The 23,301-nt window shown below is 45.6% G+C and overlaps 1 protein-coding gene across 4 annotated transcripts in view; it reads left to right on the top strand.

The window, feature by feature from the left end:
* Nucleotides 1–23,301, top strand: part of PLEKHG1 (pleckstrin homology and RhoGEF domain containing G1) — a 229,699-nt gene that overhangs the window by 90,326 nt on the left and 116,072 nt on the right. Inside the window, exon 1 of one of the 4 annotated variants that reach the window (XM_066372991.1) lies at nt 6,565–6,705. The exons of the other annotated variants lie outside the window; for them this stretch is intronic. Within the exon in view, the coding sequence (XP_066229088.1) occupies nt 6,588–6,705 (118 nt within the window). The 5' untranslated portion in view covers nt 6,565–6,587. Of the gene's footprint in view, nt 1–6,564; nt 6,706–23,301 lie in introns of those variants that run through there. 4 annotated transcript variants of the gene reach the window in all.

Here is a 23,301-nt window from a genome sequence, read left to right as displayed (position 1 = left end):
CGCTTTATCCGCTGCACCACCACAGGTCAGGCCAGGGCAACATTTAGAACAGCGGTTCTCAACCTGTGGGTCATGACCCCGGCGGGGTCGCCTAAAGCCATCAGAAAATACATAATGCATATCAGGTATTTACATTCCGAATCATAACTGTAGCAAAATTACGGTTATGAAGTAGCCACCAAAATTATTTTTTGGCTTGGGGTCACCACAACATGAGGAACTGTATTGCGGGGTCACGGCATTAGGAAGGTTAAGAACCACTGATTTAGAACATTGTACTAGTGCAGATGAAAGATGACCAGGGTGAAGATGGATGGATACAAGTAAATGTTGAGAGAGAAAAACTGAAGAAGTTAAAAAAAATTAACTGGAGTTGATAATGATTTTGAGTATCTGGAATGAAACAGAAAGAGTAGAAACAATGGCTCCCAAATTTCTGGCAGGAATATCCACGCAGATGGTGGTAGCATTTGTTTGAAGAGGACCAGGCTTGGGAGGAAGAATTGTGTTTCGTTCTGGATATGTTACATTTCGGTTACCTGTGAAATCTCAAAGCTGAGATATCAAATATCATTTACACTGGTCTGGTGCTCAGAAGAGTCATTGGATGGTCTGCAAAGGAGACTTTGGAATGTCAACATAGGTAGGTGGAAAATCGGGACAATCAGTGATCATGGTCCCCAAGGGAGACAGTACTTCAAGATGGGAGTGACCAAAAGTGTCAGACACTGCCAAGAAGTTATATGAGAAAGAGACTGATGGACCAAGTGGCAATCTAGACAGAAAGCTATTTCGGTGGTTGTAGAGGGTGAGGGGAAAGCTAGATTGGAGGGCTGGGGGAAGAGGTGGAGATGGTGAGAAGAGATAACCCACTTGTGATTTTCGCCCTTGAAGAGAAGAGAGCTGCTGCTGGAGGAGAAGGACCCGGGGAAGATCAAGGAGACATCTTTCTAGATGAGGTTTGAGCATAGTCTCCTACTCTTAGGGCAGATAGAGGAGTGATACCTTTGGCAGCTAATAAACATCTCTAGAGAGCAAAGACTCCTTGTGTGTGTGAGAATCCAAATTCTGTATGAGTTTCCAACTAACTTTCTCAGGGACTGATGTATATTAGCAGTAACGACCCAATGGGCTGATGTTTGCCCGTATGTGAGCACTACAACTCCGAGGACCGAGGGCCATACGTGCAGTGTTTGGGAGTCAGTGTGAGTTGTTGTGGAGCTTGGGTGAGTGCTGGACAATGTCTAGCCCCCAATGGTTCAGCCTGGGTTGTTCTTATCGCTTAGAGAAAATAAATACCAACAGAGCATCTTCCTTTCATTTTATTTTCCTTTTTTTTTTTTACAGAGACAGAGAGAGAGTCAGAGAGAGGGATAGACAGGGACAGACAGACAGGAACGGAGAGAGATGAGAAGCATCAATCATTAGTTTTTCATTGCGACACCTTAGTTGTTCATTGATCGCTTTCTCATATGTGCCTTGACTGTGGGTCCACAGCAGACCATATAACCCCTTGCTCGAGCCAGCGACCTTGGGTCCAAGCTGGTGAGCTTTTGCTCAAACCAGATGAACCTGCGCTCAAGCTGGCAACCTCGGGGTCTCGAACCTGGGTCCTCCGCATCCCAGCCCGGTGCTCTATCCACTGCACCACCGCCTGGTCAGGCTTATTTTTCTTTTTTAAAAAATTTGTAGAATTTCCTCCATGTTCTTCATGTTGAGAACTATGCAAACCCAAACGGCCCCACACCTTCCGACTTTAGAGGACGAGTTTTATGTCCCGTCCTCGGGAACACTCATCTGTGGACAGCTGTCTTCCCTAACTGCAGGGCCAAAGACCTCGGCCAGGTCCAGAGCAGAATCTCTGAGGTCTCTGAGTCAGAGGACCAGAGCGATCTAAAGCCCACCTGAGATCCCCTAGTGCTGGGAGACTGAAACCTATCAACGAGCCGCCAAATTACAAAGTTTGTCCTCCTCCATCTCCTTTTGGCCTTGAGTACAGACCGGACTATGGGGCAGCGGGCTGCTGCTGCGTGGCTGGCCCTGGCGGTAACCGTCTGAAGCTGCAACCGAACCACACTGCTGCCTGGCAGTCTTGTTCCAGTTCTGCTGTCCAGGGTGCCTGCACGCACAGGGACTCCCCTTTTCCTATAGCGGACTCTGCCTCGGTACCTGCTCTGGGACCCCTGTACCTGGGTGGGTCCAGGGCAAGCCCTGGTCACGTGCCTCCTGAAGCTCCCTACCATTGTGCTAAGCCTGCACTTGCTGAGGCCACCCAGTCATCTGCCTAGGGGGCTGAGGGCCTGATGCCCACAGGCCTGACTTTCTAGAAAGCACTCTTTACCTGTGGGCAAAGTCATCTTAAGCTGAGTCAGCTGGCAAACTAAAAATTGCTTGTGGTACAAGGCTTTAAAAAACAAAGCCAACTGCAGGAACATAAAAAGCTGGGGCAGCGAACAATCTGTTGTAGATCTCTAAATAACACTGGTGGCCCAGCTTCCAGCCTCTGCCAGGAGCATCAATCTTAGGAGGAATCTTGTTCCCCGGTGCCACCTTCATGAGCAATCCACCAGATTCTGGTTTGTGGTAGGGACAGTAAAAACCCTCTCCTCCCTCCCCAGGTTCTGAACCAACTCGAGAAATTGGCGCAGAGAGTAAGTAAGGCAGGTGGAGACTAACGCCCAGCTTTGTTCCTGATCGAGCTGACGTTGACGATGCTGTCTTCTCTCTGCGGGCGGCTGGGCATCCTAACACTCACCTCAGAAGCCTTCCGACCATTGGGCTGAGCTGGGGCAGTCTGCCCCAGGCAGGAGCGGATTTGCGTATGTCACACGTGTGGCACCAAGAAGTAAAATGGGGCGTGTGCTCACTGTGGGCAGCTCTCTGCCAAAAGAGCCAACGAATGGGATGAGGTTACCCTGCCCGGCTGTGCCTTCTACACCCGCTGATCTAATTCCTGGTTCCTGTTCCCAAGAGGAGTGGGTGGTGCGTGGTCGGAAAGAGACAGGAAGAGATGCCCCCCACACAGCCCCACCTTCACCCCACCCGCGCCCTCCTGAAGTAATGATAGGAGGTCAGATATTTGGTCCAGAGGTAAAAGCCACTCTTATTCTGATGGCGTAGCGCACGTTGTGACTGCTGACCACCATGTCATTCCAGCTGACGTGCGTTTTTTCAGTCAGCATGTGTTAGGCGCCCTCTGTGCACCCAGCCAGAGCGACCATAAGTCCCAAGAGATTACAAAGAAGCAAGTGGCCCGATGGAGCCCCTATCCGCTGTAGAAGGTGGGTGTGGACAGTAGTTATGTTTATGGCATTTGCAAAGTAGTTGGTAACTCACAGTCGCCGTGGGAAATTAGAAGCAAGCATCTATGAACTAAAGTTTGTTGTGAGCCATACTGGCCTTTGAAAAGCCTTCAGCATTGATTCTGGTTTTCCCGATATGCTGTCTAATGAAAAAGGGTGTTTCCTTCCTTGGTGTGACCTTTTTCATGAGCGGAGGGGGAAGGGCGTCTTTGGAATAAGAGTGATTTGGGAAAGATGACCTCATGCGCTCCTGGCTGAGCTCTTTCCCTTTGCTGCAAGAATGTCTTGATGCAAGAACAGGGTCGGCCGAGGCGGGTCAGGGGCAGGAAGTGCATGTGCGCGCGTTGGAAAGGGTGGGTTGACCCGCGCAGGCAGGATATTACTCCGCTTCCTCTTCCTGACTGTGTTTCCCAGAGCAGTCACGGTCATTGCTCAACTTCCTGCTGGGGAAAACCTTGGGTACCGAGTGTCCACCTGCCACAGCCAGCAAAGGCTGGGAGCTGAGCCCTGAGTTCACGTTCAGATCGCTCTTCCACAGTATTGGGGACCTACGGCCTCTGGAGCCCAGATGAAGCCCTTCTTTGTGGAGTTGAAGGGACAGGAGACATCTGCCTTGGCAGATCAGGTTCTGGACCAGAACATCTCAGGCGAGTGAAATGTGGGGACTCGGAGGGGTCTGGGCTGGAGAAGAGGCAAGGTGATGTCATGAGATGGCACCTGGTTCCCCGGGTGGCATGGGTGGTAGTGGCAAGGAGCACGGGGCTCATGGAAGCACGAGGTGTCAGGCAGCCGGCCGGTGTGGAGACGAGGGGCGGGCGTTGCCGGCCGCCTGGCCGCGGTGTGGATTCTCTTCACCCAGCATACTGTGTCCTGGGCCCAGTGACAGCACAGGTTCCAGGCGCTGACTTCGAGAAGCCCACGGCTGAGTAAGCCGGTTCCTTCATATCATCTGTGGCTGGATTCCAGGCGGCAGTGAAAGCAGGTTTCGGGGAGTAGAAGCAGCTGCAGGGACAGCGCCAGGGAGAGTGTCTGAGACCCGGGAGAGTGGCCCTTTCAGGACAGGAGGCAGGAACCTGGGTTTACGGAGTGTTTCTGACACGCAGTGAGGTTTGGGGGTGGCTGGCTGAGTGGGACAGACGGAAGGAAGTGGATGGGTGCAGGAGGGTGGGAGGGCTGTGTGCGTGCCTCGGGGACTGGGGACACGACGGAGGCATGCACACCCACGTGACAGCACAGGTGCAGGCTTGGGGAATTTTATCGGAAGCATCCGTGGGCTCCAGTTACCTCCTTTCTCCCAGACTTCCATACACCTCTGCTGGCTGGGAACAGCGGCTGTGCAGGGGTTGCCGTGTCTGAATTGGGACAGTTTGATGTCCTTCAGAAATGGCCGTGAGTTCCGTGTCTCCCACCCTGTACGTCTGGTCAGTGCGCCGGGGATGCGTGTCTGTTGTTTATGGGGGATTTCAGATACATGGCAGCAGGAAGGCCTCACGGGAGCTTCCCCTGGGCCAGTGTTAGGAGCTCCTCACGGTCTTCATGGCGGGTCCTTCGCCCTCAGCATCGCTGTGCTACCCCTGCCACCTCAGTCCAGGGATGATGGTGTCTGCGTGTCCCACCAGGGCCTCTCTTGCGACCCCTCCCCCACCTTATCCCCAGCTGGGTCAGTCTCCTGCAACTGGACGCAGGCTTCTTAAGAGAGATGATTCAAGGCCCATGCTGTGTTCTCGCCTCCTGATTCTGTCCCCTGAGGGGTGACCCTGAACCGTCCGCAAGACCCCTACTTAACCCTTCATCTCCCGGTCAAGACCAGAGTCCAGGCTTGAGACCCTGGCTCCGTGGTGGTCCTACCCCTGATGCCACCCCACTCCCACTCCCACAAGGTGTGTCCCCCACAGAAGGCAGGTCCAGCCTGTCTTCATGATTCTGAGTGGGGAGGGAGGTGACAGGAACTGAGAGACTGCTGCAGGTGCCTTTGTCCTTTGCCCCGACTGCCCCTAGCAGAGGGAGCTCCCAGCTGTCTGAGGAAGGGGAGGCCCGCCTCGCAGGGGAAGGGGTCCCGTCCCTCTCCCCAGCTGCCACCCCTGTCATCGTGCTGTCCCCAAAACACTGAACCCAGGATACTAAAATTTTTCTGATTTTAGAATTGTCAAAATAATTAGCAAATGAGGGAAAGTTTAAATGTGTATCCTCACACACTACTGCTTTTTAAGAAAAACTATGGTCAGTTTGGGGGGGAGATAGGGGGGGTATTTGCCTGCCTCCTGCAAAAAAAACCCCCAAAAAACCTTGATCTTATTAAATGAGGCATAACTGGAGAAGGCAGAAAAAGAGTGAAATCAGATATGGATCATTCCATCTGCGTAACCCATGGGAGTCATGAGACAGTAAATAAGAGCAGAATTTGTAAGGATGTCTGCAGTTAATTTTATCTTAGTACCACCCAGGCTGTATGAATATAGCATATGGAGATACTCAAAGGATTCTAGAACTTTCTACAAGTTGCCCTTTCACTGCTTTAAAGCAGTCAATGGTCTCTAACCCATGTGCACCTGGCATCCTGACCAGTAGGGGGTGTGTGTGAGCAATGTGCTAGGTGGGTGTAACTCAGGTCCCACCTACTCAGTATGAGGCAACCCCAGCTCCCAGGAGAGAGAAGAATTGGGCCATTGGCATCAATTCATCTTTAAAAAGCCTATGGAATTTTACATGCTGGTGAATTTTTATTAAATTCCTTTCATCAACTTTCCTTATCCACAACAGCTGATAAAATTCTGGGAAGGGAACACTCAGGAGAGTGTTAGAAATACTGTGCATATTCTGTTTATCTGGGAGAATGGTTCTCTTTGGAGAAACAATTGCCTGAAAGCTCTTCCAATTCAGGAGAGAAAATAGGATGAAAAAAAATTGGACTTGACTTTTTTAGGTGAAAAGTGAAGAAATGAGAAAAGAAGAAAAAGCTCTCATATACAGGAGATGGGCATGGCCGTGACATTGACCATCGTCCTCTTGTATTGATTGACGCTAGTTGTGTCTTCATTTTGATTTTTGCTGCTGTCTGCATTTTCTCACCTCATCGGCCAGACTCTGCCTGGGCCTCCCAAGGGAGGGAGCACACAGGTTGGATGAGATTGTGGGTGGAGGATGCAGGCGGGTGGAACTGCCCCGACCTGTCTGCCTTGGGTGTAACACCGTGTCCCAGGTGGACAGGATTCTCCTGAGGGTGGCAGACTGACAGGCCGTCCACCTGCTCTGGTCGCCCCGCGGGGCCACAGCTGCCCAGGGAGCATGCTGTCAACAACCATGGTGGGGACCCTGGTCAGAGGATGGAGGAATCGAAGCTCTCCTCGAAGGGCTGACTCCAGACTTCCTATCCCACAGAGCCAAGATGGGATCCGGACTCAGGGTATGTTTGTGACACTTTGCTAAGACAGGGTGATGTTTCTTTTAAGGGTTTTGGAAAGTGATAATGAGCTTGTAAGCCTTCCCTCCGCTTCAGATAGAATTGAAACCCTAGAGTGAGTCTGTGTTCCTTCTCAGGTATGATAACTAACTCACTTGCGGGAGGTTTATTTTCTTTTTCTAGTCAAATCATAATGGGTACCTTCAATAGCCACACAGTAAAAAGATTGTCATTCCCACCTTATTTTTTTTAAAAGCTTTTATTTTAATATATAACCACTGTCGCATGTTATTTATATATATATTTGACTAGTAGGATAGAAAAGGTTTACTTACTTTTGGCAAATTCTATCTAAATGGTATTACTTTATTACCCTTAGTATGGGAAACGGTGGAAGTAGTTCACTTCTGGGTTTCTCCATTCATTATTTTTACTTTCTGTTTTGTTACTGTTGTTTTGAGGCAAGACTAGAACTAGTAACCAAACTGTGGCTCACCTGTTAACTTAGTTCAACAGGTTATTATGGGCCTCTTCTGAAAAAAAATTCTCACTGGAATGGAAATACTTTTGAAATCCTGACCTCATTCTCTTGTGTCTAGACCTTGGATTTCTTAATGGTACTTTGTAGAAGGGAACGCTTTGGTGTTGCTGCTGTGATCTCTAAAAGGAGCACTGAGCCAGCAGAGAGAGGAAGCGAGTATGAGCTCAGAAGTAACCCCCTCCCAGGGCTTCCTGGGCTGACTAGCCAGCCCCTCAAAGGGCTTTTATCTGACCCAGGGCCCTGAGCGCTTCCTAAGCAGTAAATGCAGCTGTTCTTTCATTTCAACAAACGTGTCAAAAAGCCATTATATACCTGGCATTTCTCTAGGTCCTGGCATGCTCTGGTCTGTAGCTAATCTATGATCAAGAGGTGTAAAAACGGAATGTGGTCACTTGTTTGGTTCTGACAGTGATTTCCAGGCATGCTTTTCTGGTTGACTGTGTTCAGGAAGAGTCAAGCCAAGAGATTATTTTTAAAATGGTCTACTGAATATTCTTTGCAAGGTTAACCAGCTAGCCAAATGATAGAGGGCTCTTCTGTATTAGGGCCTGAAGGATCCGTAATTATTTGTAAAACCAAGGCACTCAGTAAGAAGTATGAATCACAGTCTTTCAAATGTTGATCACTCTGTTCTGCTCCCAGTCAATTTATTTAAGACTATTCAGAGCTTTATGAGCTGACAAAGTATAATATGTTAGCATGTAAAAAATGGTCTTTTTTTTTTTAACAGCTTTGTTGAGACATAATTTACACACCATACAATTCAGCCATATTAAAGTTACAATTCAATGGGTTTTGGTATATTACATTATTGATTTTTAAAGTTGTAGTAAAATATATATAATATAAAAATTGATATGTTAACCACTTTTAGTGTACAATTCAGTGGTGTTAATTACAGTCACAATTTTGTGCAGATGTTACCACTATCTATGTCCAAAATTATTTTTTTTATCGCCCCAAACAGAAATTCTGTACGCATTAAGCAGCCAGTCCCCACTCCCCCACCCCCACCCCCGCTTTGGTAACCTCTAATTCTACTTCCCGTGTCCATAAATTTGCCTATTCCAGATATTTCATATAAATAGAATCCTACAATATTTTCCTGTATGTCTTTTGTGTCTGGCTTATTTTGCTTGGCAAATGTTTTCAAGATTCATCCATAGCATATATTAGAATTTTATTTCTTTTTATGGGATGGTAGGTTTTAATTCCTTTATATCTCATTCTCATTCCCTTGAATATATCTTCATTTCTAACCTAGTCATGAAGGAATCTTCAGGCATTTTTCAGTCTACTGACGTCTCTATATTTAAGTTATTCACAGCATGAGGAGACTCTTAGGAAGGTATTTATTTTTAGTTATTTCTTTAACAGCAAAGGCCATAGATTTATCTTTTAAAAAATATATATTTTCTTTTAAATGCCTCATCCAGGTCCTGGCATAGAGTAATTATTCAATAATTTTGTCCCGGGATGGACAGATGAATGGTTTTTAAGGTTTTACTCTTAGGTATCAGGAAAGAGACTAAATACAAAATTGTATGGTCCTTCTGCTTCCGTTCTTTGTTCTCTGGGAAGTGATATTTTCTTTTGACATAAAAATGTATAGTTGCCATTGTTTCACACTCCATAGAATCACTAAATAGCAAGAATAGGTATGTTATAAATATTTCACTGTGCCATGTCAGAGGGTCCCGCAGGAGATCTGACTGTGCCTCGTCCACGCCTTTAGTGACTATCTGGGGATGCTTCTTATCGAGGGTGACCGGAGTAGCCAGCTGTTAAGCAATGTGACTTGAGACAAGTCTTTGCAACTCATGAGCTTGGCCCTGTCTACCTTCTCCGTGAGTGCTGGGCTGAGAAATTGGGAGCCGTCACACGAAAACAGAAGTTGCTGCAACTTCCAGAAACCGTTTTAGACCTCACTGGAGTAAGGAAACTGACAGCCAAGGTGGATTTGGGGTGACTTGGTTTTCATCTTTCAGTACAAAATGTTGCCCTGGCTGGATGGCTCGGTTGGTAAGAGGATCGTCTGGAAGCACAGAGGTTGCCAGTTTGATCCCTGGTCAGGGCACATACAGGAGCAGCTCAATGTCTCTCTTTCTCTCTCTCTCTCTCTCTCTCTCTCTCTCTCTCTGTCTCTCTCTCTCTCTCTCTCACTCTCACTCTCTCTTTCTCTCTCACTAAAATCAATGAATAAAAAACCTTTTAAAAGTACACAATATTAGCTGTGTTTCTACCAGTTGTGCCCCAGTAAAGTCAGGATGCACACACTCACAGGTGGGCGGCCCACCAGTCAGCACACTGAAAGGTGCTTTTACGGTACTCTGACTCTCTGCAAAGGTGTGGAGAGCATGAGAGGAAGGACAAGGAATGCAAGACAAACTCGTGCTTAGGACTTGACAGTCCTCCAAGGAGGTCATTGCTATAGATAGTTTCCCTACCTGCTACCAAGACCAAACATTCGCAGATTTTGAATTGCAGCTAAGCTATCGGCTTTGTTGAGTGGAAACGTTCATTTCAGTGCGTGTGCTATTTCGGAAGTTCTGGTCTCTGCGTGAGCCCCTGTGAGCACCAGGAGGACAGTGTGTCATGGACTGAAGCTTCTCCTATGAGCAGACATTGCATGCTTGCTCTGTGGTGTGCCCCCCTCATCTAATCGATGAGCCCGGTTACAGCTCTGTGGCCCTAGAAATGCACGGTGCCCAGTGTCCTGCGTAGAGCAGCTGTTCAATGACTATTTGATAGCAGTGACTTTAGAAACATGAATGCAGCATGTTATACAGTAAGGAGCCTGGTTTTCATCTGTGGCCTGTGTAATCTGTCTGAATGCTTCGTAAGTCATCCCAGGTACTTAAGTTATTATTACTTTTTACATTTTAAAGGCATACAGACTACCATTGCTTTAAAATAATAACTTCTGACTAGAGAGCTGTACACCCAGTTGTCGAAGAGAAAGCCCTTCCTTCCTCATTTCTCAGTGACAGCTTGTAATCATCTTTGAGTGATTTCTGAGATTCTTTCTAAACCACTATTTCCTCCATGACGTCGGCTGTGGGACAGCGTCTCCTTGTGTCGATCGAATGGTTCTCATTCCTTCCCAAGCCCAGCCACCCACCTCGTGAGAAGAGGTAGCTGTAAATCTCAGCCAACTTTCTTTTTCAACAATTACGCTGGGAAGAAAGTCCGATGACAGAGTCGGCTAACCACCAAATATTTATTGAGGACCTTTGGAAAGTTTCAGGTGGCCATAGAGTATGGCCGAGTTCTACTCAAACCTGATTTCCTCACTGAGTTCCAGCCTAGGCTCAAAGGAACAGGGGATCAGGGGTGGATCTGGTCCTGTCCAGCCAGGACATGGCCTATTTCCTTCTATAGGACTGGGCGGAGTTAGAAGTAGCCTACTTAGGCATCTATTGTATAAATTCCAACTGGAATTTTTTACCTTACCCCATGGGATAGCCTAGCCATTTCAGGCATGGGAAAAATGACCACTCAGACTCTACACATTGCAGCTTGGTCTATGGTTTGTTTATAACCTAAAAGTATTTTCTCTTTGGAAATCAAAATTAAAATTTACCCTACTTTATAATTAATGGTAATGACTAAATATGAAAATAATGCTTAAAATAATTTACTCTATCTGTCACTGTTTTCTGATGTAATTTAATAGACTCATACTCAGCCCTAAGTAATTTTACTTAGTTTGCATCAGGTATTTAGTCCTTTTCCCATATTTCCCCATAATTAACTATGTAATTACCATTTAATAAGAGCCCCTTATTTTAATTAGAATAATCATAGGGCCCATGAAATAATAAATATTCACCAAGCATCTGTTGTACATAAGACATGCTGGAAAGATTAAAAAAAAAAAAATTTAAGGCTTATCCTTGACCTCAAAAAGGTGTTTGAAATCTAGAGAAAATAAACGTAAAGAAAGGCAACAAATATTACATGAATAGGCAGAATTAAGTGCTAAGAGGATATCGGTGAGAAATGATGAATTTCAATAGACAGTATACAGTTTACCATGTTAAGTAAACTTGAACCAGGCCTTCCAAATCTTTGAAAATACTTCCAACTCTGAAATTAGGGCTAATAGAGTATAAATATTTGCTCTTCTCAGACTTTTCTTTTAGTCTTTTTTAGCTAATGAAGGTTCTACTAAGTCAAACTGAAAATTCAAAATTAATCTAGTTATATACTATCAGGGAAATTATAGTAGCAAGCAAATTCAGAGGCCCTCAGTGCGCTGTGATTTCCACACTTAGAGAAGAGTGGGAAGAGCATTACAAGAGCAGGCACTAGCATAAGCAAAGGCCCAGAGTACGAAAAGCTTGTGGCGTTTGTGGGGAACGTTTGAGTTGTCCAACATGGCTGCAGTTCCTAGCCAGACCTTAGAAGACCCAAGTGCCGAGATGTGGAGCTTGGACTTGATCTACAAACTATAACTATTTTAGGCTTTTCTGTTAGAGGGTCATCTACATCCTGAGTTTTAGAGGATAACTATATAAAGAAATGGTCTTAGGAAGCAAGAAGTTGAGTTTATCAAGATACAATAAGAGGAGGGTATTGCAACGATTTGGGCCAAAACTATGAAAGGGACAGTAAGGATAGAGAGAAAGGGTAGATAGAAGAGACTTAAACTAAATTGATTTTATTTTAATCACCTATGTAAAAGCTATTCTAGCTATTATTTAGTGAGCTTTGCCTCAATGCTTATACCCATGGATTTTTTTTTTTTTGTATTTTTCTGAAGCTGGAAACAGGGAGAGACAGACAGACTCCCGCATGCGCCTGACCGGGATCCACCCGGTACGCCCACCAGGGGGCGATGCTCTGCCCCTCCGGGGCGTCGCTCTTTTGCAACCAGAGCCACTCTAGTGCCTGGGGCAGAGGCCAAGGAGCCATCCCCAGCGCCCGGGCCATCTTTGCTCCATTGGAGCCTCGCTGCGGGAGGGGAAGAGAGAGACAGAGAGGAAGGAGGGGTGGAGGGGTGGAGAAGTAGATGGGCGCTTCTCCTGTGTGCCCTGGCCGGGAATCGAACCCGGGACCTCCGCACGCCAGGCCGACGCTCTACCACTGAGCCAACCGGCCAGGGCCCCATGGATTTTAATGTAAAGAGTTGACTGAATGACAGCACAGAAAGACTGATGCCACTGAAAGGTTTTTATTATGTACTCCTATTTCCCAAGAGATGTGGGCACGGCAGGCCACACCGGGCCACGGGGGAAGCACTGAGGAACGCCTAGGCTGAGCCTTTATTGGGGTTTCCACGGGAAGCGCAAGGCAGGGCAGGTGAACTGCTTAGCGTCAGCTGGTTCGTCTAATTCCAGCAGACCTGGGCGCACAGGAGCTGTCCGCAGTAGTCGGTGCCGGGCCCTGGGGTAAGGAGGGCAGGGAAACACTTATTCTGTATGTGAGAGTTAGATGAGGGGGTGGTTCAGGGTATGTGCTCTGGATTTCAGGGGACATGTAAACAACCTGGGCTAGTAGCTTGGCCCTATAATTAATAGATGCCAAGTAGATGAATGCAGAATATATAAGAAAGCACGCATTAGAAAAGCTCGGCACCAGGACACTTGGCTGAGGGACGTACACGTCTGTCTCGTCCCGTGCTCTCAGCAGTCTGCGGTGCCCGTGCTGAAGTTCCCCCAATTTACCCGTGCAGCAGCTGGGGCCCAAAGTGATTGAACAGTGACCCAAATTCACATGAGTAATCACGATTTCTTGAGCTGGATGCAATCCTAGACCTCATCAGCTCCGATCCCCTGCTACTAATCTCTGCACTGTATTGCACGTGGCCTTCTTTGCCTGCTTGCCTGTTCTGCACTCTGGGCTCAGATGGGAGACTAGTCCTGCTGGAAAAGGAGTGACAGAAACCTGTAGAAGCTTCTCTAGAGCTCACTAGATTAGGGAATAGAGGTAGGTGTGTGTGGTTCGCTGTCTCTCGGTAAATACTTATGTGTACACTGGTAGCCTGTTATTTGGCACCTTAAAATAAATTAAATATATGTGTGACTTACTCATTGTCCTTTTGCTTCCTGAAAATGCTTCTTAACTTTTGGCTTCTCTCTCTCTGATCATTATAACTCTGAGACTTGGAAGCTCTTATGTCAGCAAAGCCCTTATCAGCTTCCTTCCTCCCCCGGGTCATCAGCCAATGATCCGTACGTGTTGCCTACGGAATGATGTCTGGTTTCCCTGGGAGAGACAGAGAGGCCCTGTGTCAAGACCTACCCTGTTTGGTAGGTCAATTGAGAACAACTTCTTGGTCCAGGCCAACCACTCCCCATGAGTTCTGTCCCTCACAACCATCATGGCTTCATTCTCTAACACTTGGCTGCCTTCTCAACCCCCTTCCCACAACACTCCCATACTTCACATCCACGAAGAGCCAGCTCTGTGCTCAGCCTCCACAGGAAGGCGTCCATGGCACCTGTAGATCGTGTAACAAGATCTACGAAGCAGCTGCTTTGCGCAAAGCCATGGGATGCAGAGCCATGGGATGCAGAGCCATGAATCGCCTGAGTCAGGATCTCAGGGAACCTGTGACTGGCCTAAGAGACAAGGTGAAATAGTAAAAGATGCGAAAACCACAACTCAAAGACACAAAGGCTATGTAAAAGTCATTCCCCACCCGACTGGTGCCGCTTTGTGGGTATGCATTGCTTCGCTCATCTTCACCTTGCCGCGTCCTCCCTAAGTTGACCTGGGGTTTGGACTCTTGAACGGGACTGAACTATCAGACAGAGGTATCACAAGTCCAGGTTCTGAGAGCCCTCGCCAAAGGAACAAGTCAGAAATTCCTGTTCTCTATCCACGGTGAGTTCAGCTGTGTGGGACGGTCCCTGTCCTTGCATCAAGGAGTCTGCTATAGGGAGTTGTAATAGCAGAGGAGTCAAATTTCAGTCCCCGAGTTAGACAGTCTGGTTCCGATACCAGTTTTACCACTTACGAGTTGTCTGACTTTGAAAGGTACTTCGTCTCTGGGTGCTCATTTTTCTCAAGCGTGAAATAGGGATGAATGACAGTGATACTTAACTTTTAGAGTAGTTGTGAGAAATAAATGAGTTCATTCTTTTAAAAGAAGCTTACAGGTGGTACCTGGCATGTCATAAGTACTCAATAAGTGTCAGCTATTTTTACTACTGATTAGCTGTGGTCCCATGACTGTGATTCTCCTCTCTCAGTGGTTTTCTAGTTAGTTCCTAGTAACTAGAGCTGCCTAATCATTGTCAGTCACCCTTTCCATCCATCCTCTATGCTAGTAAGTTCTTATAAAACTGAAGTCTAAAAACTTCAGCGTAAGCATTTCCGAATATAGTACTAGAAATAATGGTGTTTTATTATTCTGCCACTGACATTTTAATAGCCAACACTGGCTTTTAAAAGAATTGGGAAGACTCACAGCATCTATTGGTTTCCGTATTGGAGTTGCTGTTGGATTTTGTTTCCATGTGAACCTTATTTTTTTTTTCAAAAGTTTATAGCCTTTTGCTCCATGGTGAGATTCAGCAACAAGTTTCTGTTCCAAAGAGCAATATTTGTCCCCACTTGAAAATTGACCTTGGTGTTTCCTTTTTTTCTTTTCTTTTAGAAAGAGGTTGCTTTTAGCTTTATTCTTCTAGAACTTGAATTTAGCTTGATGATTTTGAAAATACAATTTTTCATATTTGATCATTTTGAAAAACTTCTCGAAAGCTGCAAATATAGCAAGCACATTGTTCATGTTTTGGATGCAAAGTTGCCTTTAGCTTGTCTTAGTTTGAGATAAGGTTATAGAAAATGTTAGGAATTTACTGGAAATATATCTCTGTTCTACAGACTGGGACCCTGGACTTCAGAAAGTATTTTTTCCTTGGAGAGAAAATTGCTGATACTCCTTTTGTTAACATGTAAAAGTATAAGGCAGTGGTTAAGCACTCTAGCCTTGGAGTCAACAGACCTGGCTGGAATCTCGGCTCTGCTGCTGACTGGGGGTGTGACTCTGGGTTAGCACAAAGCCTGCCTAAACCTCAAATTGCCCGTCTTCGAAATGGGGATAATAGCGGTCTTATAAGGACTGAATGAGACAGTGTAGATCCAGTGCTCACAGTAGTGCCCACCAACCACGAGCACTCAAATGTCCGTTATTCCAGAGGTCTGACCCTAGCGTGTTTGTGATGGACTATATTTGCCTGTTGGAGTTTTCTTGAAACAAAATGTGCCCTGCATTTCTTGAATGGAAGGGGATTTTGTGTGAAAATGTTGGTAAGGGGACCACGAGTACTTATTTACATCACACTAGTCAGGAAGGAAGAGGGGGGAAAGCACCAACTTAACCATTCAAATTTAGAATCTTCACCCTGAAATGTTAATTCCTTGTTTTCTTGACTATTTTCACAACCAGTCACGTGAACGTGGGGTGCTCCTTCGTAGGTTGTGCAGAGAATACAGAAAATGGGTTATCAGCCTGAGCTGGTGTCACACGGCCTGGCGCTCTATCAAGGTTGTGATGAGGAAGGGTTCAGGTCGCAGAAAACATTTTGGAATGTTTTCCCTCTGTAAATACTTTTTAAAGGCCCATATATCTTTTAAATTGCTTCTTTGATATCTTCAGCTGAAAGTCTAGAAAGTCTGGCAGTGGAATTTGTACTAAAACAAGAGACTGAGAGTTATGCCACCTCTGGGAGAAGTGCTGTGCTCTGAGAGTGACATCCTTTTCCCCCTGTCCCCGAAGCCCTGAGCCACTTTTAAGGCCCACGGTGATGGCAGGTGGCCAGCTCTGGAACAAAATCTGCAGTTTTTAATTTGAAATCAGAGGATATCATTTAGATACTTGCTAATCTTGCATGAAACACTTAGACCAGGGGTCCCCAAACTTTTTACACAGGGGGCCAGTTCACTGTCCCTCAGACCGTTGAAGGGCCGGACTATAAAGAAAACTATGAACAAATCCCTATGCACACTGCACATATCTTATTTTAAAGTAAAAAAAAAAAACAGAATGGGAACAAATACAATATTTTAAATAAAGAACAAGTAAATTTAAATCAACAAACTGACCAGTATTTCAATGGGAACTATGCTCCTCTCACTAACCACCAATGAAAGAGGTGCCCCTTCCAGAAGTGCAGTGGGGGCCGGATGAATGGCCTCAGGGGGCCGCATGCAGCCCGCGGGCCATAGTTTGGGGACCCCTGACTTAGACTCTAGTTACACACACACGCACACACACGCGTGTGCACGCACACACAGACGTGCACCTCCACTTCCCTCCCTTCCTCAGGGACACATCCCTGCTTCTTCCTGTGGCCTGTTTTCCTTAAGGACCCTTGATCTCACTTCGGGGCTCTGTTTCTGAACAAGAGTATCTCCATGCAAAATGCACGAGAGGACTCTGAAGCCAGCCAGCCCTCGAAAGATGAACAACTGATTCATGAGCATAATTTTACCAGTGCTTTCTAAGCCCAGAGATGTAAGAAATCTTCTGCAGAGGAAACAGGTGCCCAGGTGAATGTTCCTGAAAGGTATCCTGTGTGTGAGGCTGAGTCCACTGGTGGTGGTGTGGGGGTTCTAGAAACCCAACTGGAGAGCTTATACAGAGGTGGATTTCTGTTTATGTGTTATCTGTTCAATGGAAGACTTTGTTGTATATCAAAAAATAAAATTCGTTTTGAACTGCCAAGAAAATATGCAAAAATTATGCTATGATCACTGAAAAATTCCTTGGTTTTGGTTATTTTGGTGGTTTTTTTTTTCATTTTATATGTATGTATATGTATACGTGTATATATGTATATGTATATATACACTGCACTGTATTTTGCTCAAGATTGGTTGGAAACCATATGTCCCTATCAGAAATACTTTACAAAATATGAATACTTATAAGCATTTTAAAATTTCTCCAGGAATCGAAATAGACTATCCGCGATATACAGTCTATTTCGGAGGTGATTCTGAAAAAAGTAAGGACCATTACAAACAACTTGTAAATTTTTGAGCTTCAGAAATGGCCATTTTCAATTACTTTGATGTACAGAACACGGACAGAGCGCTGAACATGGAGTCAGCCTCCAGCTCTCTAGCTCTGTGCCCTGGGCAGGTCATTTGAGTCTCTCCCTGTGTCCTCAGGATCATTGTGGGGGGGGCTGACCTCAGGCCACCAGCCCTAGAAGGAAGGATTCTGGGTGGGCAGAAGGAGGGGAGCGGGGAGATTTCAGGACACTCAACTGGGAAGTGAGTCGGGGTGTCTGGTCCAGGACAAGCTTCTCCTATTTCAGAATCTCGCCGGGGGCTGGCCGCAAAGGAGGGAGCCCTCTGAGAAGTTCTGCTTGGTCATTCAGAATTCAGCTGACCCCAGTGGGGCTTGCCAGCTCCTCGTGCACGATGGAGAGGAGTTGGCTCCTCCATCTATTGAAACATCTGTTTACGCTGGCCGGCCTCGCTGGCGGGAGATGGACACAGGCCGCTCCCCTCTGTGCAAAGGGAAAACGCCGTGTTTTGTTTCCTAATACCAGAGCAGCTTTCTTAGGGAGAAGAACCAATAATGTCACCCCGTCTTTGCCTGCTCAGGAAAGTCATTCTAGAGCTCTTCGGTAGACCTAGAGAACTGCTTCTTACGATCTTCAGAAGACACATTGTTCTTCTGGTGGGATTCCTCATCTTTTTTTAAAAAAAAATAATATTTCGAGCAAAGGACCAAATATATAGGCAAATGCATCAAACTGGGATATCATTTGTGAACTACATTATATTATATCAATTTTGAAAGATAGTTGTTCGTTAAGGAAGTTGTTAGCATATCAATGGTTTGACTCCCTAACCGAACTATGTATTATGAAAATGAGATAGAGTAAAACCTTACAAATTCCCCCCCCTTCTCTCTCTGTCTCTCTCTCCTCTCTCTCCCTCTCTGTCTCTCTCTCTCCCTCTCTCTCTCCTCTCTAAAAAAAAATGAATAAATAAATAAATTTAAAAAACCTTTAGGCCTGACCTGTGGTGGCGCAGTGGATAAAGCGTTGACCTGGAAACGCTGAGGTCGCCGGTTCGAAACCCTGGGCTTGCCTGGTCAAGGCACATATGGGAGTTGATGCTTCCTGCTCCTCCCCCCTTCTCTCTCTGTCTCTCTCTCCTCTCTCTCCCTCTCTGTCTCTCTCTCTCCCTCTCTCTCTCCTCTCTAAAAAAAATGAATAAATAAATAAATTTAAAACCTTACAAATTCCAAGTAATTGAAATAGCTTTAATATTTACATATGTAATATTACATTACATAAAATATAAATTACATTTATAATTTAATATTATAAAAACAATTATATATATATGTATACACACACACATATACATATATATGAAAATGAGACTGCTAGGAAGAATATTTGGGGAACCATTGAGAACACTAACTTCTAATAAATACAGTAACGAGGATACCTGAAGGTTACTTAGGGACGTGTACCCAAGGCCAGGTGCCTCCTGCACGCCACCCCAGACCAGTCAATACAGCTCCTTTGTTCTTCTACGGCAGCTGTGCGGACTGTGTGTGAGTTTCAGCGGGTTTGGAATCTGTGTGCATCAAATCCTAGGTTCACCTCTCACTTTAAAGGAGGCTGACTTCACTAATACCTGTTTGCATCCACACCTAACTGGAAAAACTGGTGAATATGATGATAATTGAAATATTTCTTGTACTATGTATGATTAAAATAATTCTTTTAAAGTTTTGGGGTTTTTTTTCAGTGAGAGTCTTATTTGTACCACTTACGTGCTTAACATTTATCTTTTTGTCCTGGCTAGCACAAAGACCAGTTTCGAAGTAACATTAGATGATAGTGATCATGTTTGTCACTTTTACATCTTCTTTTCTTTTCTTTTTTTCATGTCATTCACAACCAAAATGTAACTGTCCTTGAAACTAGTGAGATCTGAATGCACTCTGTGGACTGGGCTGACGTCAGAGTTCTGGTTTTGTTACTCTGCTACAATTATGCAAGACAGTACCATTGGGGGCAACGGGGTAGAGGATACAGGAGACCTCATTGAATGTTTCCTTTTCTCTTTCTTTCTCGCTCTTTCTCTTTCCTTTTCTTTTTTCTTTTTTTCTTTCCATTTTCCCCCAGTTTCTTATTGAGACATAGTTATTATAAAAACAATTTTTAATGTAAGTATTCTCTAAAAGCCTTACATGAGGTCTCTAGTGCCTAAGAGATACTCTAAAAAGATGCTTTGGTTTTGTAAGTAACTGCCGAGTATTAAGTCCTTGTGTGGTTTTGTGGGTAACGGATAATTGCTTGTAAATGTAGGTGCTGCATAAATGCTTCTTGAGTGTCCTGCTCTCTAAATCACTGGTGAACAGGGAAGACAGAGTTTTGATTTTGAGGTCTGTCTACTCAAGTACTCAGCGCATGCCATTTGGTCCTACCTGCTGGCCCCAGCAAACAGGCCAAGCTCTGGGCCCTCTCAAGGAACAGGATCAATAATGTTGAGAGCCAGTGACATTCTGTATGTACCTAATATGTGCCAGGCTCATGCCTTACACTCACTAAATATCGTAAACCTCAGAACACCCCGTGACAACATGAGAGCTAAACAATTTTAAACATGGCAAGTGTAAACAGTAATTAATGTCCCTACTTGCAAAATAGTTCACTCTATGAGAGACCTTAATGAAAGACGATGGATCCTCTTAGCTAAACAAATAAACAAACAAAAAAAAAGTTTCCTTTTGACTTATAATGTAAACAGAAGAAAACTTTGAAATTGTATCCTCGTCCTTCCCTTCTGAGAATGAATCCCAGCAATCATCCCTAGCCCCTGCCAATTGTGCTAACTCCTGCTAGGTTTAGCACTGAAAGAGCCAAATTTCAGATCACAAGTTTTGGTAACTAGCTCAGAGTGAGAATAATCTTTATTATTGTGAGTAAGCAGGTTTGTATTGTTTCAGACTGGTTACGTGCTGGGTAGGTAGAGAGGGTCATTACCAAGTACCAATAGTGGAGTGAATCATGGGATGACATGCCAGGTAGGAGCTTCCAGATGTCTCTCATCTAAATTGGGAGGGGGAAGCATCCCATGCCAGCACTCAGAGCTGCTCCAGCAGGCTGCCCAGCCGCCCTCTGCCTCTCCCCGTTACAGAGCAGCTGGTATCTACCATTCCTGGGGAAGAGGCAGGCTAGAGAAAGCAGAAGTCTCCTTCTGGCTCAGCCGCTGACTGAGTAGGTCATCGATTCTTCTGTCCCACGACCAGAAGCATCAACACCATCTGGAAACTTGCTAGCAATGCTCAGACCCCACCGCAGACCCATCGAATCAGAGACTCTGGGGGTGGGATCCTGCTGTCTGTGTTTAGCAACACCTGCAGGTGTTTCTGACGCCAATGGAGCCTTGAGAAGCACAGGAGTGGCTTCCCTGGGGCCATCCTCCCTCCTGTGGTCAACCTCTTCTTCTAGGAAATGGGAGATTTGCAGGAAACTCTTTCAAAGGCCTCCCTCTTTGAACTCCAGGCCCACATCCCAACCCCTCTGACTCTGTAGACCCTGTGATGTAAGGTTACCTATCTGGCAGTACTGCCCAGTGATTGAGGGGACAGGCTCTGAAATCTCACCGCCTACGTTCAGACTCTGGTGCCCCTGCTGAGAAGCACCGTTTACCCAAACGACCTACAGAGCCTTGTTGGGTTCTTCACCCACAAAATGGAGATAATAGCTCTGACATCAGGGGTTTATAAGACATTGACCCGAAGCATGTAGAACAGTACCTGGCACATAGTAAGTTCTCACACACTACGTATTGGCAGACTTTTCTCCCGCTGGTACATTCTGGGACTCCAACAATAGGAATTAGGGTGCGCACAGCTCTATTTCCTATGCTTGGGTACCATGCGCCATGATGGACGTTTTATAACTTACATATCACCTAAATCAAATGGTAACCCATGAAATAAGATGGTCCCTGATATTGCAAAGACTGAGTTTGACTGAAGTTCAAGTCCAGGATCATGTAGTACCTTAGTATAGAGTTATGGTCACATTCTTATGACAAAGCTGTGACCTTGGAAATATATATATAAGAATTACTTCAAGAAAAAATCCTAGTGTATGGGTATCACCCTGAAGAAAATATGCTGGTTTTTAAAATGGTGTTTGATTATTGTTTCATACCTTGATTTTTGAAGACATGCAGGATTTTGTGTAACATTTTAATATCATTGAACTACTCGGTGCCTTTGACTTTGCTTATATGCTATTGTGATCCTTGACAGTACAACTAAATTAAGTTCAAGTCTTTTCAGTTTGGCTGACTTAGTAGAATTGAATCTTTACTCTGGTAATTTGCATGAAGAGTTTAAGAAAGAGTTTAACCATAGCGAGAATTTGTTTTCTCTTGGCCTTTGAACTGCAGAGTTGAAAGGATCTTCTACAGTTGATGGTCTAACTGCAATTTTTCCCTGTTAAAATGTTGGAAATAAATCTTACTTGATTCTTTGAAGTGAGGGAAGAGATGGCCAGGATCCCAAATGCACACTCACTAGTCCCCAACCCACACCCTCCACGCTGGCCCCGAGGGTGGGGAATACCCATAGCGCGATTGCACTCTTAATTTTACCTTCGGCTTCAGACCTGACTCCTCATCAGCTCCTCCCAATGGAGTTGAGCCACTCTCGCGGGGGTCCTTTCAGAACAAACCCAAAACTAGGCATAGAGGTAGCTTTTCCTGCAAGGTATCTCACCCTGACCCTCCACCTGATTTCTGATTAGTTCTAGTTATAATCTTCTATTCCTCTTTGGGGGACCCTAACTTTAAGTTTTTTGAAGTCTCTGTTTTATCAGTGACCCCATACAGTCTTTGCAGTGGTGGAATAGGGAGGATGGAGGGAGGAGTTTGGGGCGGGCAGCCACTGTGAACACCCCTGGGAACCATGGTTCTCAACCTTTACTACACACAGGGAGCTCAGCTGCCCATGCCCCTGCCCCTTCTGGGTCCCCATCCCTGGAGACTCTGATTCAGTGCCCCGGGCCAGAACCAGCAGTCGGGTTTCTTGTTGAGAATACAGCCGATGGTCTACAGCCATACCACCCTGAACACGCCCGATCTCGTCTGATCTCGGAAGCTGAGCAGGGTCAGGGCCTGGTTAGTACTTGGATGGGAGAATAAGCCGATGGTGGCTATATTAGCACATCCTGGGCCCTACAGACTGGGGGGGTCTAACCAACAGACATTTATTTTCTCACAGTCCTGGTGGCTGGAAGTCCAAGATCAGAATGCCAGCAGGGTTGGCCAGCAGAATGCTGTGAGGGCTTCCTTCCTGGCTTGCAGATGACTGCCTTCTCTCAGTGTCCTCGCATGGCTTTCACTCTGTGCAGGTGAAGAAGGAGGGATCTCTGATGTGTCTTCCCCTTCTTACATGGACTCCAGTCCCCTCAGGTTAGGGCCCCATGCTTACAACACCATTTAACCCTAACTACCTCCATATATAACTACCTCCAAGTGTAGTCACATCTATGATGTAAACTGTAGGGCTTCACATATGATTTGAGGGGCTTGGGGGGCACACACCATTCAGTCCACGACAGTGATTGAAGAGGTGTCAGACAACACCCGGGAGAAAGCTGGTTTAGAGCATAGGCTAACAACGGGTGATTTCATTTGTCAGGCATTGGGTGTACAACACCGTTGTGATAACAGGTATATTAAAATGTCTACATAGATTAAAATCCCTGTCTACAAAATATATTTAAATGCAAAGTATATTTTGAATGTCATCAGAGCACTCATTTTCATAAATTATAAGTGGTTTTGCTCATCATCTTCAAAAGAAGTTTTTAAATTAAATCATGTAGTGGAATTTTTTTTCTTTATTTATTGACCTTAGAAGAAGGGAAAGAAAGCAAATGAGTGAGAAACATCAATTTGTTTCTTTATGCACTCATTTGTTGATTCCTGTATGTGCCCTGACTGGGAATCAAACCCAGAACCTTGGCATATCAGGCCAATGCTCTAACCAGCCGAGCTAGCCGGCCAGGGCCATGGAGCTGTTATGAGGTTCCCAGAGAAGCGCCTCAGAAGAG

Source organism: Saccopteryx leptura, chromosome 3 (genome assembly GCF_036850995.1).
Source record: "Saccopteryx leptura isolate mSacLep1 chromosome 3, mSacLep1_pri_phased_curated, whole genome shotgun sequence".
In the NCBI taxonomy this organism is placed as follows: Eukaryota; Metazoa; Chordata; class Mammalia; order Chiroptera; family Emballonuridae; genus Saccopteryx; species Saccopteryx leptura.
This window is presented reverse-complemented; position numbering and strand designations above follow the sequence as displayed.